Source organism: Neomonachus schauinslandi, chromosome 5 (genome assembly GCF_002201575.2).
Source record: "Neomonachus schauinslandi chromosome 5, ASM220157v2, whole genome shotgun sequence".
NCBI lineage: Eukaryota > Metazoa > Chordata > Mammalia > Carnivora > Phocidae > Neomonachus > Neomonachus schauinslandi.
In genome coordinates this window covers 145,621,657-145,635,264 of record NC_058407.1, presented here as the reverse complement: position 1 = coordinate 145,635,264, position 13,608 = coordinate 145,621,657, and the positions used below count along the sequence as shown (strand labels likewise).

The following is a 13,608-nucleotide window of genomic DNA, read 5'->3' as shown; positions in this document are numbered from 1 at the left end:
CCTTCCCCTCCCCTCCCTTCTCCTCAGCAAGTGTTTGAGACAGGCTAGCACCAAACTGGGTCTTTTTCCTTGGTGGACTCAGAAGGATTAGAATGGGGACTTTCTCACTATGTGGTTCAGTGTTATTTAATGCCATATCAATCAGTGTTCCAACCAAAATCATGCCCTATAGCATTTGAATTCCAAACTTTAGAGAAAACTGAGTTACAGCCTTTCCCCCCACTCTTCTGGGAAGTTTTAGTTATGTGTCCATATGCTTTTGTGTCATCTGGCCTAGATAACATATGAAGTCTGTTATCACCCTGGTGTTTATGACCCTGCCTGATTAGGTTGTCTTTTCGACAAGGGTCAGAAATGTATCTGTTTGGGGGCAGCCTATGATGACAGTTAAGAATGATGCAGGTGTGGGGCACCTGGGTGGCTCAGTAGGTTAAGCATCTGCCTTCAGTTCAGATCATGATCTCAGGGCCCTAGGATCAAGCCCCACATCGGGGCTCCCTGCTCAGCAGGGAGTCTCTTTCTCCCTCTGCCTCTCCCCACACTTGTGCTCTCTCTCTAATAAATAATTTTAAAAAAATGATGCAGGCATAAGTAAAGGAGCATTTGTTCTTTCAAAAAGAATTGGAAGAATCTTTGAGCTGGTTCATTGGATTCTTCTAAGTGATGATGTGCAGAATCACAGCTGGGACTGGCCAGGCTGAGCTCTGCAGCCGAGGCTCCTGGCTGGTTGTTAGTGAGTCCTGGGTCTTATGGAGTCACCCTGTGTGAGCCCATGAGCGTCTGTCCCCATGAGGGAATAATAATGAGTCCCATGAGTGAGAGTAAGCATGGTCAGAGAGGACAAGCCCTTGTGTATGAATGCCTTCGGCAACTTTTGAGGAGCTCTCCGGCGTCACTTTTAAAAACCAGACACAACCCCAGTTCTTTTGCAAGATTTCCAATTTTACTTTGCAGTCCCTTCCTATTGCATATTATTCAGACTGTCCAGCCATAGTAAAAAAAATTTACCCGCAAATCTCAGCGGTTTAACAGCCAGAGGCTTAATTTGCCCATCACAGTATCTGTCCACAGTGGGAGGCTTCCGTGAATTGTGGCTGCACCATGCCAGCCACTTCGTAGGGGAGGGTTATGGGAGAACTCACACCTGCTCTTCAGCCCGGAAATGACGCGGGCCGCCCTTGCCCAGCATGAGTCACAAGGCTCCACCCTCACCGCAGGGGAGGCTGGGAAATGCAGTCCTCCCAGGCCCCGGGAGAGGGAAATGAACTAGCCGCTGTCGGCCATTGGTTGTGTCTTCATTTTGTGGTTAGGTGTTGTTCAAATAGGGGTAGATGTCAAGAGAAGGGGGGTTTGAGTGGGGATTAATTTTTTTTAATGCCTTTTTTTTTTTTTAAAGATTTTATTTATTTATTTGAGAGAGAGAATGAGAGACAGAGAGCATGAGAGGGAGGAGGGTCAGAGGGAGAAGCAGAGTCCCTGCCGAGCAGGGAGCCCGATGTGGGACTCGATCCCGGGACTCCAGGATCATGACCTGAGCCGAAGGCAGTTGCTTAACCAACTGAGCCACCCAGGCGCCCCTGAGTGGGGATTAATTTGACAAATGGTCATATCATTAGGAAATAGTTTCATGTTGGGATTGATTTTGCTTTGTTAGGCACCATTGCTGGGATACTGAATACTAGGACTGAGCTCCCAGCATCCCCCCCACCCCAGGCTGTGAGCCCCCCGGGGCATGGCCACCATTGCCTGGTGGGTGGGGGCTTGGGAGCAGCCTTTTAGGATGTATAGAGCTGCTCCTTCCCGCCCTGGCGCCCGCATGCAGCCCACCAATCGGAAGAGGGGCAATGCTTTTCTGAATTCGGGATTTGAATTGGTCCTCACCTGTCTCCTCCACAAGGAATATTTGGCATCTGGATGCCACAAGGAGCAGCTCCTCGTGCCAGACTTTGTCCAGTAAAGTCTCTCCAGGGGAGGAATGATGAGAAGAGCAGTTTTCGATTTTTTTTTTTTTAAGATTTTATTTATTTAGTGAGAGAGAGAGTGCAAGTGTAGGGAGGGGCAGAGAGAGAGGGAGAGCAAGAGAATCCCAAGCAGACTCCCTGCTGAGTGTGGAGCATGACTGAGGGTGAGACCATGACCTGAGCAGAAATCAAGAGTCAGATGCTTAACCAGCTGAGCCACCCAGGTGCCGTGGTTTTTGATTTTCTAAAACCCCACTAAAAATTGCCTATTTTGGGGGCACCTGGGTGGCTCAGTCGTTAAGTGTCTGCCTTCGACTCAGGTCATGATCCCAGGGTCCTGGGATCCAGCCCCGCATCGGGCTCCCTGCTCCGCGGGAAGCCTGCTTCTCCCTCTCCCACTCCCCCTGCTTGTGTTCCCTCTCTCACTGTGTCTCTCTCTATCAAATAAATAAATCTTTAAAAAAATATTGCCCATTTTTCATTTAATTTTGTTCTGCCATTGACGAATGTATTTCTCTCTTGCGCCCCCTTTAGCATCTCTCTCTGGGCTTTAAGCGTGACCCCTCGCCCCACCACACCCTCTGAAAATGTTGGTGCTCCTGGCTTTCATCATTGTCTTCCACATCACCTCCGCTGCATTGCTGTTCGTCGCCACCATTGACAATGTAAGTCCCCTTTCCTTCTGACTATCCCACAACCCCTGCATCCTGCAGTCCATAGAAGCAGGATTGAGAACTTCCCCAAGGTGATTAGGATATTGGGTTGTCCTCCCTACGGAGACATCTCGGGTTAGGCCCAAGGACTTAGCCTATGTGTGGAGGTTTGGAGCGCCCCATGGTTAGGTCTGGATGCACAGGGACCTGGCTTCTCTCATCCCTGATTGCCCCACAGAGCCTGGTGTGGTACCTTGGGTGTAGAAAGCTCTTTGAGGATGCTGCTTGGATTCAACCCTCCTCTAGATAAATTTCTCAACCTCAGCACTGTGCCATTTGGGGCTGGATCATGCTTTGCTCTGGGGCCATCCTTTGCACTGTAGGATGCTTAGCAGCATCTTTGGTTCCTGCCCACTAGATGGCAAGCACTCCTACTTCAACTTATGACAACCAAAAATGTCTTTGGGGCACCTGGGTGGCTCAGTTGGTTAAGCGACTGCCTTCGGCTCAGGTCATGATCCTGGAGTCCCGGGATCGAGTCCCACATCGGGCTCCCTGCTCAGCAGGGGGTCTGCTTCTCCCTCTGCCCTCTTCCCTCTCGTGCTCTCTGTCTCTTATTCTCTCTCTCTCAAATAAATAAATAAAAAACTCTTAAAAAAAAAATGTCTTTGGACATGGCCAAATGTCCTGAGGGGGAGCAAAACCACCCTCAGTTGAGGACCACTGCCCTAGATCCCCCAGGTGACCCATCCCAGGCGATCTCTACCCTTCATGCCTTTGCCTTCTTCTTATAAATCAGGAACCCAATTGATAGTCACCTCGCCATGCCCTCCCTAGCAACGGCCCATGCTCCCCTGAAAAACTGAACTTTTTACTTAAGTATCCAGTTTGCAGCCATATGGCAGGAATGCATTAGATAAATGACCTACTGGTATAGATTAATATCTCTCCTGGCAGGAAATGAAGCTTTGTACCAGAGGTCCTCAATGGCCCACACCTTGATCCAAAGGCCTGGTTTCAATCCTGATCATTTCAACCTCAGAGGCATTTAGAGTCAGAAACACTGCTCCAGAAGCCCCCAAGTGCACCTCACGAGTGGCCACCAGCTCTTCCTACATCTAGGACTCCTGTTGATTAATCATCCCGTAACAACATAGACCATCACAACACCTGCCACTTAGGGAGAGCTCCCTCTGGCCAGGTCCTAGGCCCTTTTATGTGCATCATCTCCTTTGGTCCTCAGCTCAAGCCTACGAGATCGTCCCTCTTCTGGCACTGGTTACTGATGAGGGAACTGGGCCTCAGGGCAGTTTTGACACCTGTGGACTTTATGCGGCAGTAAGTGGCCGAGCTGGGATCCGAACCACTCCCGACCCTAGATCCCGTAAGGGAGGTAAATGCAGTGATCGGTTTGGGTTCCTGAAGGTTCTCAAAAGTGAGTGGCCAGGGCAGAGATCACACTGATGCTGTGGCTTCAAGTATTTGGACCTGTCATTATCCAGAGGACCCGTGCTCGGTGAAATATATGGTAGTGAGTGTTCTTTCAGGGTCTCCTTTCTCTGTGCCTTGCGATTACCCCTAAGGGATCCTGAAAGGGTCCTAGACATGGTGAAAGGGACAGACAGACATTAGGGGCAGAAAAGCCATCAGCCCAGCACCCGTTAATCCTTTGGGGTACCCCTGGGTGCTTGTGTTGTTGTGCACTTATGAGAAGACACGGACAGGCCTTGGTTTTGCCCGTCAGGGAGTCAGAGGGTGTCCTTGCGAGTTAGGAATTGCACTTGATATGTAGCCAGCACATGGTGGGAGTTCAGTGAACGTTGGTTGCTGGAGGATGGGAGGGGGAGATAGGAGGTCTTTGGGTGGGGAGGAAGGCAGAAGGAGGGCCCACTGGGGGTGGGGAGCTGCAGAAGCCCAGAGAGGAAGCATGCGATTGGACTGAAAGCAGGAGAGTTTTTTCTGATCATTCCCTCCGTACCAGGCCTTGCCCCTGGATTTCAGCCTCTCTGACCCCCCTGACATTGCCCCTATAGTTCATGTGGATATACCATGGTGCACACTTGTGACCACCCATTGAACCTCATCCGCGCTCCTACGCCCTGGGAGGGCCTGGCCCCCCGGCCCATGTCTTACTTTTCAGCTGTCCCGCAGCATGGGTCTCCCGGGGGAGCCTGTTGGAAATGCAGAATCCCAGGCCCCACCCCAGACCTTTCAAATCAGAATCTGCATTTTAACCCGACTCCCCAGTGACTCGCATGCACATGGCAGTTGGAGAAGCGCTGGTCCCGAATACTGATTTACCACTGTGCATTGCGCCTGAGTAGAAGTCAATGTTTTGATGGTTAACTAAGAGCCCCTCCCTGTGTTTCTGTTTGCGTTTACAGGCCTGGTGGGTAGGAGAAGAGTTTTTTGCAGATGTCTGGAGAGTGTGTGTCAACAACACGAATTGTACAGAAATCGATGCAGACTTTCAGGGTGAGTGCCGAGCTGATACGGAACACCTTAGCTCAGGCTGAGGGCTCCCCTATTCTCTGCTTTCATACCTGGAGGGGCCTGGCTGAGTGCTCGGTGCAAGCTGGAGACAGGAGGGGTGTGCAGAAACCAAGGGCTGGGGGTGCGTGCCCTTCCCTTCTCTGTTTCTGGGCCCAGCAGAGCCTCTGTGCCCCACAGGTGCCAGCAGATCTGGTGTCCTGTGAGGCCTCTCATCCTGGTTTGTGCACGGCCACCTTCTCCTCAGAGGGTGGAGGGCAGAGAGCAGATCCAGCTGCTGTGTCTCTTCATCCGGGCACTCATCCCATTCACGAGTTTTTCGCCCTCATGACCTGATCACCCCCTAAAGGCCCCATGTCCCACTGCCATCCTGTTGGGGCTTAAGATTTCGATACAGGAATTTTAAGGAGATGTAAGCAGTCCGAAGCAACCCATATTTGCACCATCACCTGGGGTATTCAAAATACAGGTTCCTGGTGCCCGCCCCAGAACCACTGTGCCGTAATCTCAGGGGGAGAGGTCTAGGAGTCTGTTTTTTATTTTTTAGGAATCTATTTTTAACAAGCCCCCAGGTGATTTCTGAGATGGGGCAAATGTGGGGAACACCACTCTTAGAGGGTCACAACCTTGGCCCCACATTGGACTTGCCTGGGGAACCTTACCCCGTTCACCCCCGTGCCTGATTCCAGGCACCCCCGTGCCTGGATTCCAGAATCCAGAGATTCTGATTTATTTCCTCTCTGTGTAGCATGCTGGATTTTTTATTTTAACGGAGCTATAATTTACAAACAAGAAACTGCGTACTTCTTAAGGGCTCGGCTTAAAGAGTTTTGACAATTATATACACGGCCATGTAACCACCATCCAAAGCAAGATAGAGAACTTTCCTATCACCCTAGAAAGTTCCCCTGGGCCCATTTCCACTCGTGTTCCATGAGCCCTTTCCTGAGGGCAACCATTCTGACTTCTGTCACCCTAGTCTCCTTCCGTCTGTTCTTGGACTTAATACAGATGGAGCCGTACAATGTGTATTTGTGTGTGTGCGGGCCGGGCTTCTTTCCTCAACATAAGGAATGGGTGAGGGCCTAGGTGCTCTGTGGGTGATCCTCACGTGCAGCCAGGATGAACCAGGATCCGTTGCTCGAAGTATTTCAGGAAGTACTTAGGAATTACCTTCCCTCCGGCCGGTTTCAGGCAAAATTGGGGAAAAAGGAGAAGCTTCGTTCTTAGGTTTCCCTGTGCAACTTTGGCCACTGTCCCTGCACCTCTCTTAGCTGTGTCCTGGTGATAACATTCAGCCCTTACACGGGACTCCCCCTTTTTGCAGCACCCCCAAAATCCTTGAATGAATTCCTTGTACTTCCCCTGCCTATGCGGTGGGGAGGAGTCTTAGGTGAGAAGACTGAGAACCATGCAGGGGGCTCCAGTCTGTGCACTTGACCCCTTCTCTATGCCTCCATCATGTGGCTTCTGCTCTGTCCTTCCCGCGTGCAGCGCCCTCCATCCCAGACTGGCTCGTTTCTCTGCTGAGACTTCCCGCTGCTGAGCCCCGCTCTCCAAGGCTAATCTGAGAAGCCTTGCTTTCTCTTTTCCTAAGGAGTAGTCACAAGGCTAACTGTCTTCTTTTCAGGGGGTATTAGGTAGTCCACAGAGCACTTTCTGAAGGTCACTCAGCCCTGTGAGCCCCAAATCCCCAAGAGTCCCTCTGGAGACCCCTAATCCTGACCCATCCATCCTGACCTCCCGAACCAGAATCTGCCAGGTTGGAACCTAAGGGTCTGTACTTCTAAAGAAAAAAAAAAAAAAATCCCCAACCAGGAGCCATGCCTTTGGAAGCAATACCAAGACTGAGAAGAATGACAGAGCAGGTGGTTCTCGCTCCATTTTCCAGAAAAGGACGGTGGGGACCATCTGGTCCAGTGCTCAAATGGACGCTGCAGGGGAGGGGATGTTGGGACGACCCCTTGGCTGTTCTTGTGCTCATACTGTGCAAACGTACTTCTGCCTCCTGTCGTCCCCACTCTGGACCTATCCCTGTCACTGTGTCCCCCTGAGGGGCCTGGGGGTCTGCGGTCCTCAGTCACGCGCTCTCGCCCTCTCCCCACAGATTACGCCACGATGCAGGCAGTCCAGGCCACCATGATCCTGTCCACCATTCTCTGCTGCATTGCCTTCCTGATCTTTGTGCTCCAGCTCTTCTGCCTCAAGCAGGGAGAGAGGTTCGTGCTAACCTCCATCATCCAGCTCATGTCATGTAAGTACAAGGTTGGGGTTCCTGGAATAAGCATTCCCTTCCCAGCCACCGCGAGTAGGAGCCAAGAGCAGTGCAGCGGGTGAGGATTTGGAAAGGAAAGCCAGCCGCCATGGTGCGGCGGGACATTTTCTACCTCAGAGTCTGGATTTAGTTAGAGGGTCAGGGCAGGCGTGCCGAAGACATGAAGCCTGAGCCAGGATCTGTAGGGTAAGTAGGAGTTGCCGTCAAGAATGTGCTATCTTGGTATGGAGGGAACAGGCACAGGGTCCCCAAGGAAGATCAGGGTACTTGACCTCATCCTGCCACTAACATCCGTTGGTGATTCACTCAGGATGCTTTTGACTTCAAGTAAGAGGAAAATCCAATTAACATTGACTTCAACCACAAAGACCTTTACTTTTCTGATACAACAAAGAGCTGGAAGGTGGAAGGTGCCATTGTTCGTTTGGCAGCTCAGCGGCATCAAGAACTTCCACTTGATCCTTTGATGATTTCATCTTCAGAGTGTCAGTGATGACCTCCTCACGGCCCCCAAAAGGCTGCTGCAGCTCCAGACATTCCTCCTGACCTCACAGTATCTGAAACAATAAACAAGGGAAAGCACAGCAACAAAAAACGCTTCCTCCCCTCCCCATCTGTCTCTTTCCAGGGAGTAATATTTTTCACTGAAGGATTTTTCTGTGGCCAGAACTGGGACACATGTGGATCCATAAACTGTTATAAGTAAACAGGAACAGGATTGCCTGGAGGTGGGGGGCGGTTCACGGGCCAAATCTGGTTCACTGCCTTGTTTTGTAAATAGCATTTTACTGGAACGGAGCCCCGCTCGCTCAGTTGCATATTGCCTATGGCTACGTCCACGCTTGAGTAGTTAGGACAGAGATTGTATGTGGTGCACAGACCCTAAACTGTTCTCTGTCTGGCTGACCCATGGCTTAGACCAGTTATGACTTAGCCCCTGGGCTGGATATCCAGCCACCCAAGCAGAATCGGGCTCAGCTAGCAACAAGCGGGAAGTGAAGCCGTCCAGGGTGGGCAGCCATGACCTGCCACGAAATATTAGCCGTGATCTTTCCCATGGACTAAAGTCAATACCCGCCAATAATCAGAGCTTAAGTGTGTCTTCGCCTCTGGCCATGGTACCCTCGGTCTGTGGCGCACGCTGTGACATGGTCTGTGATTTATTTATTTGCTTGCTTTCGGCAGGCCTGTGTGTCATGATTGCGGCTTCCATATATACAGACCGGCGTGAAGACCTTCACAGGAAGAACCCGGGATTGTACACCCTTACCCTGGATGGCAGCTACGGCTACTCCTTCATCCTGGCTTGGGTGGCCTTCGCCTTCACCTTCATCAGCGGCCTCATGTACCTGATCTTGAGGAAGCGCAAATAGAACCCCGGGAGCTAGGTTGCTTTTGCTGCAGTACAAAATCCACATTCAGATAACCGTTCTGTATATAATCAATATTTTTGTGTGTGGTTTTTCTAGCAAACATATTGTTTCCTTTAAAAGCCAAAAAAAAGAGAGAGAGAGAGAAGAGTTTTTGCATTCTTGAGATCAGAGAAAGACTATGAAGGCTGGGATTCGGAACTCCTGCCCATCTGAAAGTCTCCAAGAGACAAAGCCCCAAATGCAGCAATGCTCAAATCCAAAAACGTTCAACGGGATGTTTCTTAACTGTGGGGTTGTGATGTGATGTGAGAAGAGACCAAGAACGCCAGGTCTCGGGGGGCATCCTTTCTAGGTATGAGCCACACCAAGCCCCTCCCCGCCCAGCTCAGCCTCCCGTCCCCATTCTCTCTGTGTTAGGGTTGGAGGTGGGGTAGGGGTGAAGCCTCCTCAGATGTTTAGCCAAGTTCCATGTGAGAAACAGGTGTTGCCCTTGCTGTCGTGTCTACATCCAGACCAGAGCCCCGACCTTCCTGCAGTGGGCTGGGTCCAGAAAGTCCCACCCACCTTTGCTGACAGTGTTACTTGCTTGCTTCCCTTGTTAGGGAAGGTGATCTTTAACCTGGGGTCGGATTTAGGCTCACCCTAAGGCAAAGAATCTCAGCATGTGATCCCCAGCAAACATAGTAACAGGGGCCCTCCTTAGACCCACGGGGTCAGAGTCTTCAGAGACGGGGCCTGGGCACCTGCAGTTCTGACCAGCTCCTTGGTGACGCGTAGGTGCCCTGAGGCTGAGGACCATGGCCCCGGGGCCAGGTGAGCAGAGCTGCCTCATAAATATTAAAAATCTCGTCGTGTCGAGCTGGTGAGGTGCTGGCTGCTGCTGGCTTCATCACCCCCGGCCTTCCCCGTCTTTCCCACAGCTGCTCACAGGTGGGCCTTCCCAATAGCCGCCCAAGCCCCGTGTCCCCACAGCAAGACAGCCTAGGGGTGCTGCCTCCCTCCTCCTCTAAGTGGGAAGGCCCGGCCCTTCTCCTCCCGCCCTGCCTTCTAAGGCTGGCCGGCCTCCGCTGACCCCCATTTCTTAGAGCCTCAGCGGACCCACCCACCAATCATTCAGCAGCATAAATTGCAGAGGGCTTGGTGCCTGCCCAGCACAGGGGACACCATGTGGGGACAGTCTCTCTCCTCTGGGGCTCACCGTCCCGTGAGGGAGGCAGATGGAAAACTTAGGAAAAGTAATCACACACCGTGAGGAAGGCAGCGGAGAATGCAACCACGGGTTCAAAAGTGAGATGGGCCGAAATGCCACTCCTTCACTGGCGGTGTGGTCTGGGTTACCCCCAGAGGACACTTCTCTGGAGGGGCCCGGGGTCCTGACTGCAAATGAAGCCGTGAGAAGCTTCCAGATTGCCGTGGCTCTCAAACTTCAGCGTGCGCACTGCCCCTCGGGGAACATGCTTTGCCAGGGTCTGGGTGAAGAGCGCTCCCGCCATCTGAGGCCGGCCTGCAGGATGCCGTGGGCAGTTTGCCCTCAGGGGTGGAAGCACTGTGAGCATGTGGCAAGGCAGGTGGCCCCGGGAAGGGCCTGTGGAAAAGCTCTCCGCACCTCGCTGTCTGTAGCCTCCCGTGTTTCGAGCGCACTGCTGGGGATGTGTGCTGGGGCCACGTGTGGGACCTGCCCGCCCCGTCTCCGCGCTGGTGCTATGTACGTGCTTCTGCACCTGACCTTCATCGGCCCGGGTCCTGTGGCGCTGGGAAGATGTCTGGTTTGAGTGATGTAGGGCCGCCACAGATACCAGGACAGGATTCGGTTTTCTCTCCATCCACTCATTCACTCATTCGTTCATTTTCAACAGACTATTCAATGCTTACCATGTGCCAGGCACCCCCCCCCTCCCCGGTGGTGTGACCTGCATCCGGGAGGAAACTGTCCAAACTTCTTACCTGTAGGCAGAACCAGCCCTCACTTGGTGCTTATTATCAGTTACTCAAGGACAACCCCAACACAGAAACTTAGCTGAGACATCCAAGAAGCAAATATTAGGACCAAACGTGTTACTCGTAACAACTGTATTTGAAGGAACTGTAGTTTGCGCCTATTAGAACATTTTTATATAAAGTACTGTAATTCTTGCGTGGAGGGGCTATGGATGGAGACAGACTAACTTGTTTTGTTACTTGCATTAAAATTACTTTGGGTCTCTGTTCAGATGAGTTTGGAGGATTGATTTGTTGCTCTGAGTGAATGTGTATATTCAGACCTAAATACGGGAGAATCGGGGACGTTCCCTGCGGCGCCCCCCGACATTCTCTCTGCTGTAGGTTATGTGTCTGTGCCCGTCGGAGTCCTTGGATGCTCTGTATTTACCGATGATGAAGAAACCCCGACCTCGAGCCCGTAGGTACACACACTAAACACAGCAGCTAGAAGATCCACAGAAGCTGTGGCTTCGTTGAAAATCTGCCTGGGCGGGGAAATAAGTCGCTAATAGTGGAAAAGTTACTTAACAATATAGCAGGTGAGACAGTTTTGTGTACTGGGGGGCAGTGGCTTTGGGGAAATGCGAGGCAAAGGTCTAGAGGCTAAATTTGAATCTTGGTTTGGGGACAAAATGTGATTTTTAGGGTGGTTAGATACATTTTATTTCATGTGCCTTTAAAGTAGTCTATTTGCTATATTTTATATAATGTGAAACTGTATGTGACAAATAAAGTTTGGAACCAAATCGGCCAGAGCGACAGACTCTAGTGTTCCAACCGTGCCAACAGCCAGAGGAGAAACCACCGTTTCGAGTGACAGGGCACCATGTGATTTCTCATCAAGATAATCGTGTGCGGTCTTTATAGCGAGCAGCTGATGTCTGACAATTCATCACAGGACAGCTTCCAACCCCCTCTGCCTCTCATGGAACCAGCTTCCTGGAAGAATGACCTGCAGGGGCTCAGGACCCCATGCTTGGTTAGTGATCTGCTAGTGCCATCTTAAAATTCTTAGTGGGAGCCAACAGCCTCACATTTTCTATTTGCAGTGGTTCCTGAAGACTGTAAGAGCCAGCCCTGTTCTCCAGTTTGATTAATAAAGACTTCTGCTTTACAGGGTTGGGTGATGATGAAAATCGGACTATCTTGATGGCACGCTCTGCTGAAAAAATGAAAAATTCAGCCAGAAAGAAAGAAAGAGATGATAGATACATAGGTAGGTAGGTCAGTAGGTAGGTACATAGATGGATGGATGAAAAGAGAGAGATTGAATTTTTACCTAAGGAATGCCAAAAGTAGTAAAAGCAATCTGTTGGAGAACCTGCATTCCCTTGTATCTAGATAGGATTTGCAAACTAAAACCTCCAGGGGTTACTGTCTGTATTCTTTGTGTTTCTAGGGTTTTTTGTTGGTTGGTTTGCTTGGTTTTTGGTCCACATCGCAGGTAGATGGTGGTCACCCCAGAGAATTCAATTTTATAGATTTCTTCCATTTGGAAGAAAGCCAGTCATTCATTCATTCACCAAATCTTGGTGGCCTAGCCTGATTGATCCCAGAGAACGCTCCATGCGTGCTTGAGAAGAATGTGCATTCTGCTGCTCTTGGAGGGAATGGTCTGTAGATGTCTGTCTGGTCCACTTGGTCTAAAGTCTAGTTCCAATCCATTGTGTCCTTATGGATTTTCTGCCTGGATGATCTATCCATTGCTGACGGTGGGGTACTGAAGTCTGGTACTATTACTGTATCCCTCCTTTTGGAACTGTTAATATGCTTTATGTCTAGCTACTCTGATGTTGCATTAATGATGGTGCATTAATATTTATGGTAAAGGGGTCACTTCATCATGAGGATGTCATAAATATTTATTCAAGTATTTGTGTATGTATTAAGGTATAAGCCTTGTGCTAGGTGTTAGGTACTTAGTCTCTGCCCTGGTCTAGACTTACCTTAGTCCCAATTGAAAAAAAAAAAAAAAGTGAAACGAGGAATACTTGGTGACACATGAAAATTATGTGAAATTCAAGTTTCAGTGTCCATAAATAAGGTTTTATTGGAACGCGGCCATGCCCTCTTGTCTAGATATTATGCTGCCGGCCTTCATGTCTCATTGGCAGAGTCCCCATAGAACATGCATGGCCTGCAAAGCCCGTAATACTATCTGCCCCTGTTACAGAAAACGTTTGCCATCCCATGGTCTAATCAAACGAGAAGGGAACTGTCTTTTTGCGTGTCTCTTTTTAGGAACAAGGAGAATTTTCCTAGAACCCTTTGGCAAACTCTTCCCGATGTCCCTGGCCTGAGTTTTCCAGTTCTCATGCTTAACCCAAACACTGGCAGAGGTAATTAAAATTACCACGCTTAGCATTGACCTCTTAGCTGGGCATCTGATTCCTTCAGTGAGGGATATACTTAGGAAGCACACTCTTAGAAAAGAGAAGAGAAGAGGCGACCAACAGCGTCTGCCCCAGTCCATCCCTGGGCTGCCCAACATCCACATGCAACTCCATAAGAATTTTTAAGATTCTTACATATTCATGAAATGAACTAACCCCTTCCTAAGAGGTACACAGCCTGAAGCCAAAACCAGTTAGTACTTCCAGCTCGGGGGTCATTTGGTGACATTGATTATCCTCTTTATCAGGTCCAGATGTGGCTCCTCATGGCCTGGCAACCTATGACAGAAAGCTAAGTCATATACTCCCAACGTACCCAATATGTAACGGGGGAAAAGAACAGGGTATCTATAATAAATGATGCTCTTTGGAAAATGGAGGAGCAGAAGGAGAATCAACACCCAGTGGCCGAAGTTTCTAGAAGCAGCATAGCTGGGTGGTTCTGCCTTATGGTCTTTTTGTGAGGTGAGCCTAATCTTTGAG

At 50.3% G+C, this 13,608-nt stretch overlaps 1 protein-coding gene across 3 annotated transcripts in view; it reads left to right on the top strand.

Annotated features, from left to right (window-relative positions):
• The window catches only part of EMP2 (epithelial membrane protein 2), a 31,276-nt gene extending 20,315 nt beyond the window's left edge, over positions 1-10,961 (top strand). For all 3 annotated transcript variants that reach the window (XM_021698204.1, XM_021698205.1, XM_021698206.1), the window contains 4 exons: positions 2,496-2,626; positions 4,999-5,089; positions 7,212-7,358; positions 8,565-10,961. In XM_021698204.1, the coding sequence (XP_021553879.1) occupies positions 2,549-2,626; positions 4,999-5,089; positions 7,212-7,358; positions 8,565-8,752 (504 nt within the window). In that variant the 5' untranslated portion in view covers positions 2,496-2,548 and the 3' untranslated portion in view covers positions 8,753-10,961. The remainder of the gene's footprint in view (positions 1-2,495; positions 2,627-4,998; positions 5,090-7,211; positions 7,359-8,564) is intronic.
• The last annotated feature ends 2,647 nt before the right edge of the window (positions 10,962-13,608 follow it).